Source organism: Tuber melanosporum (genome assembly GCF_000151645.1).
Source record: "Tuber melanosporum whole genome shotgun sequence assembly, scaffold_291, strain Mel28".
Classification (NCBI taxonomy): Eukaryota; Fungi; Ascomycota; class Pezizomycetes; order Pezizales; family Tuberaceae; genus Tuber; species Tuber melanosporum.
In genome coordinates, this window is record NW_003298965.1 from 2,584 (window position 1) to 8,146 (window position 5,563).

Sequence of the window (5,563 nt, forward strand, 5' to 3'; positions counted from 1 at the left end):
TCAAAGGACGCTCCCTATCTCTACCTTCCTTAATGACTACATTTATCATATGGGTAGTATCGATATCGCAGATCAACTGCGAAGCTATTACTGTACTCAGCAGCGGGCCTCACCAAATTGGTATTCATTATTCTATTGGCTTTTGGATACATCTATTGTTAATGCCTATCATCTACTCAAAACCTCCTATCCTCACTATAAGGGCCAAAGTCAGCACAACCTCTTTCATGAACAGTTGGCTAAAAAGCTAATTGATGTTGGCTTAAATGACTGTATGAAAACGATCATGGAACCTGAACTCCCTAGCCGTCCTACTCAACCTACCTCCCCTGGCTATAACGACCACTCTCCACCTACTCCTCCTACTCTGTATCCCTCTCTGAGACCTCTCTCCACTCCCTGCCCATTACCTCAGCTACCACCGCACTACACCCATGCTGACTCAGAACATAGAGTCTGTATTTGTATCCACTCAAAGCCTCCTGAACCAGTCAACTTCCCTCCTCCACCTACACACACTCACGAGTAACAGCCGACTAGCACTTGCTGTGTTTTATGTCAATGGAAAAAGGTAACGGGAGGTAGCTTAAGTGTTCGGTCAGTAAATCGACGTTGTAGAGAGTGTAACCTTTCATTATGCTATCAGTGTTTTGCTGTATTTCACTACGGTAACACACAGTAAAGCGAGTCCACATTGAGGCGAGAATGCCCATAGAACTTTTATAGTACAGGAATTATTTGTATGGGCATTCTCGCTATGCCACAGACTCGCCATGCTGTGGAATACTATAATTAGTTTCTTCTATTTTATATTAGGTGACTTTGCACATAACGTGTTAAGACATTCCGGTCCATTTTAAAATCTAGAACACTAGCCTATTTGCGTAAGGGGATAAAACAGTCATCTTGAGCCACAAAATGTTGCGTTAAGCCACAGCTTTGGCACGAGTAATGAGAATTGTTTAGTGATTTCAAAATGTCCTGGCCACTTCCGAATGGAGAATTTGCGCTTTCACGAGCCACTTGTTGGATAAGGGCCCTGAACCGGACAGCAAATACCCTTATACCCGAGTACCTTACAGTGCTGAGGACAAGGTGGTCCACAATCCAACACGCCGGCATTCAATAGATATCGTGGCACTCACCATTTACCTGCCCTTTTTCCTCAAACTACAGCAGCAAACCTCAATTCAACCTGCGACTTGGTACAGACACTCCATCATTGATAACAGCAGCCATGCACGTTCTGGTAAGTCTCTTCCCTGAATGCCCTCCGCACCGCATATCCACTGATATTTCCTAGGTGGTAAACGACGACGGACCTCCTTCCCAGCAATCTTCCCCCTATATCCACTCCTTCGTCCACGAGCTGCGAAAATCAGGCGCGTCAGTATCCGTGGTCCTCCCTCACGCCCAGCGCTCCTGGGTCGGCAAAGCCCACTTCGTCGGAAAAACGATCGTCCCGACATACTTTCGTCCTGGAACCCTGTACACAGATGATGGGTCAACCCACGATCGCCCACGCCTCGATGGTGGCGAAGAGTGGGTTCTTGTCGATGGGACGCCCGCTAGTTGTACACAAATCGGGTTGAACCATTACTTTCAGGAGAAGGGGCCGATAGATATGGTGGTTTCCGGGTATGTCAATTATTCTCCGCCCCTGTCACGTTTCTTGGGCTTTTCATATTAACTTTAGTACCCAAGTCCAAATTATGGCAGAAACTCAACCGCCCTTTTCAGTCTTTCCTCCGGAACTGTCGGTGGTGCAATGGAAGGCGCTTTGTGCGGAAAACGCTCCGTTGCACTATCGTACGCCTTCTTCAACAGGAACCACGACCCCGTTATCATCCGCAGTGCGTCGCTCATGTCCGTTCGGCTGATAAAGTACTTGCACGCAAACTGGACCCCGGGGGTCGACTTGTATGCTATCAACGTTCCGTTGTTGGAGGGGATTGACAAACCGGAGAGGAAGATCCTTTATACTCACATTCTGCAGAATCGCTGGGTTACGGGATGCTCCTTTGAGGAGTTGGAGGATGATGAGGCTGATAAATCAGATACCGGAAGGAGGGAGGCAGAGATTAGAGGTGATGTGGGGGAGCACGAGCATAAGCATCTGGCTTTGAAGCATAAGAAGTTTATTTGGGCCCCAAAGTTTGCCGATATACATCGGTCAGTTGAGGAGGTTTGTACCCTCTCGTTGTGATTAAGTCTGGGCGTTTGCGTTAATTGTTGGTCGGCAGTCGGGGCCGGGAAATGATGGGTGGGCAGTCGCAAAGGGATATGTGAGGTATGAATAGTTCACAGTTTAGATTGATTCAGACGGATCACTAACCTACCATCTGTGTTCTAGTATAACTCCACTGAAGGCAAACTTCATGCATTATGATGGCCTGGTAGGGCAAGAGCTCAATATGTAAGTATAATCATAGTCTTTGTTAGCCGTTTCACGGTGGCTCCTTGGGAGTTTTTCTCGCTCTTTCTTTTCCCTTTAATAATCATTTCCTCGTGTTCCTAGCAATGCAATTGAATCAATGGGTTCTCTGCTACTGAAAGCTGGGCCACAAGAGAAGAGCTCTTGCTGGGCTGTTGTGGGATATGAGGACGCCTACGTCCAGCCTAAGATCCAAGCCGCCCTAAAAAAGAGCATACCGTGTATCAAGTTTGCTAGCAATCTTACCGAAGTGCCGTTAGAAAACTCTGAAAAGGTCGTCCATTGGTCTACGTATGAAAGCATTGACTTTGAGAGCGTGCTTCAAAGGCCAGACTCAATCATCTGCTGCTCCTATATCATAAGGTAGGATCCCGGTTTTTCATCACCTTTCCAAACTAAGAACGGAACCATAGGAAAGCGCTTATCCGGAAACACTACCTGGCGCAGACCATCCGCCAGCATGTTACCAAACATCCTGAATCTCCCCTCAGCAAGGCATTTCCTCTAGCTTGTGATTTTGAGCTTGACTATGCTGAGTTCCTTGACGAAGCACTTATTGAAACCTATGAGTTATGTGATAGTCTCAGGGCGAATGAAGAGAAGAGTGGGAAGGATAGACAGTGGTGGATATTAAAACCTGGAATGAGTGATAGAGGGCAAGGTATCAGGCTATTTGGCACAAAAGAAGAGCTAACGGCCATCTTCCAGAGCTTCGAAAGAGCTGAGGACTCGGGTGACGACGCAGACGAGAGCAACGAAGATCAGGGCAATAATAAAGGTACCTCAATCGTCACCAATCAGCTCCGCCACTTCATCGCCCAGAAGTACATTCATCCCCCACTCCTAATAGGGAACCGCAAGTTCCATTTAAGAACATATGTTCTCTCCGTCGGTGGACTGAAGGTCTACGTTTACAAGCGCGTTCTAGCGCTCTTTGCCGCAAAGATGTATTCGCCGCCGTGGAAAGATAGTCAAGACTTAACTGGCCATTTAACAAATACCTGTTTACAAAGCGGCGAGCGAGAAGGGAGCGTTAGATTGTTCTGGGACTTGCATGCTTCCCTCCCGGGCGGGACTCTGACTCTAGAAACAGTCTGGGGGAATCTTTGCAAGATAGTTGCTGAGACATTTGAAGCGGCAGCGACTGGCCAGAGGGTGCATTTTCAGGTTTGTGCGTCCCCATATCCCATCGCTCTAGTTCAAGACTAACATGTAGCCAATAGACCCTTCCAAACGCCTTTGAAATCTTCGGCCTAGACTTCATGATTGACACCGATACGAACGTTTACTTGCTCGAGGTTAACTCTTATCCAGACTTTAAACAGACTGGTGATAAATTTTCAGGGTTGATTGAGGGATTGTTTGAAGGCGTCGTGGAGGTTGCAGTCACGCCCTTTGTTGGTCTATCTGGGGTTGGGGGTGGAGTAGATGACCTCGTGAAGGTTCTGGATATTGGGCTGGGGTCTTGGTAAGGGTCTGGGGGTGTAGGCGAGGGCCTGGCTGAGTGAGTAGTCGCTGTCATCTAGTTCGTTGAACGTGTTTCACACGTGGGTTTAGAGCCCCCAGCGAAGTGAAGGGCGCGTATATGTTATGGTACCGGCAGTGATCCCATGGCCAGTCTAGACCATGGTCCTGACCACCGGTCGGCAGTCCGGCTAGTCCGGTCTTGGTTTTAAAAAGCCTGGGCTGGCGGCTGCCGGGCCGGGTCATGGCGCAACCCAGGCCAGATCAGCCAGATGTCAGGGTGAAGGCGCCTATTGCCCTGGTAATCCAAAGATATCTGGACGGACAACCTGCAGGCTTTCCACGTTTAATCGCTCAGAATGGGATAACCGTGCTAAAGTTCTTGCCAAAAGTGTGAAACTGCGAGCAATTGCAAATTTTGCAGCACATCTACGAGATGCCCAACAGTTCAATGTCAGATTCCGCTCAATGTCAAATTTCACAAACTACTTTTAAACTTACCTCGATCGCAATAAAACCTCTGAAAATTATACAGACATAGAAGCTTGTATTGATAGTACTTGTGATATGTTAATAGAATGAGAAAAAACCAAATGTTTCAGCTATAGCATATGACTTCGAAGTCCAAGAAAGTTTGGTCTGGGGGGATGAAAAGGAAAACAACCATAATATACACAATGTCTAGTTATGAACAGAAAGCTTACAGGTGCTAAAGAGTATGTATTTAAAACGAGATACTATAGTAACCTCTGTTTGACTTCTAATAATCACCAGTTGTGCTGAGAATATTCTTAGAAGAAGTAATAACAGCAAAGATAAATAGCTGCATCAAGTGCAATCTGTACATGAAATGCACAAGATACCAGAATACTAACCAAAAAATACATTCAAGTCACCACTTACATCAATACTCATTCATGGAGCCAACGGACAAAGAACTCAAGGAACGAGAGGAGAAAGTGAGGTACAATATCATGAGTTGGATGTTGTGCTACAATGATGGATGTCCCACATACAACGGGGACAAGGAAGGCTCAGGATGGTTCCTGAGAGAATACTGAAAGCAAAGTTTGCACCTGGACCATGTCCTAAAGCACTGGAAATAGTGCTTCAACAACACAGGCAAAATGCACAAAGTGAAGAAAATCTCTGCAGGATACCACACACAGAAAGATGGAATGAAGAAACAATTAGAAGAAAAGGACGCTAACAGAATACATGGGGCCTTAAGGACCAGGCCTAAGAAGGAGAAAGCCCAAAATTCCTCAACAGAAATGGAGCAGAACATCAGAAGCCTGCACAGGTTGATCAGAGAACTACGTGAACAACTTGGCTGGACCAAGGCCACAATTTTGGCAAAGGAAAAAACAATTGCGGAGCTGAGACAAATGAACGACAATCAGTGACAAAGGATAGAAATAGCGAACCTCATCTTGGGAACAGTTAGGATAAGATGGAGAACAGCAGACGACAAGTTCAATAGGCTTCAGAGATTCTTGCGTCTGGCTGTATACCAACCAATGAAGCTAGAAGAAAATGCCCGATAGGACTCAAGCTTAGGAGGAGAGGAGCTAATATCACAAACATGACTTAGTGAGGAAAATGTTTTCACATAACTCATGATCATGAGTTATAGGTATGTTATTGTTTTGCACATATGACTCA

The 5,563-nt window shown here is 46.3% G+C and overlaps 1 protein-coding gene; it reads left to right on the forward strand.

Annotated features, from left to right (window-relative positions):
- The first annotated feature begins 1,100 nt into the window (after positions 1 to 1,100).
- On the forward strand, positions 1,101 to 4,494 carry GSTUM_00001386001 (uncharacterized protein). XM_002838899.2 has 8 exons: positions 1,101 to 1,249; positions 1,304 to 1,638; positions 1,705 to 2,185; positions 2,244 to 2,290; positions 2,354 to 2,416; positions 2,519 to 2,797; positions 2,848 to 3,601; positions 3,658 to 4,494. Exons 1-8 carry the CDS (start codon positions 1,238 to 1,240, stop codon positions 3,904 to 3,906), a joined length of 2,220 nt encoding a protein of 739 aa, XP_002838945.1. The 5' UTR covers positions 1,101 to 1,237; the 3' UTR covers positions 3,907 to 4,494.
- Positions 4,495 to 5,563: the final 1,069 nt, after the last annotated feature.

Coding starts and splice junctions, on each gene's coding strand:
- GSTUM_00001386001 (XM_002838899.2), top strand. Junction 2,291..2,353: donor GTCGCAAAGGGATATGTGAG/GTATGAATAGTT, acceptor TCTGTGTTCTAG/TATAACTCCACTGAAGGCAA. Junction 2,798..2,847: donor TGCTGCTCCTATATCATAAG/GTAGGATCCCGG, acceptor ACGGAACCATAG/GAAAGCGCTTATCCGGAAAC.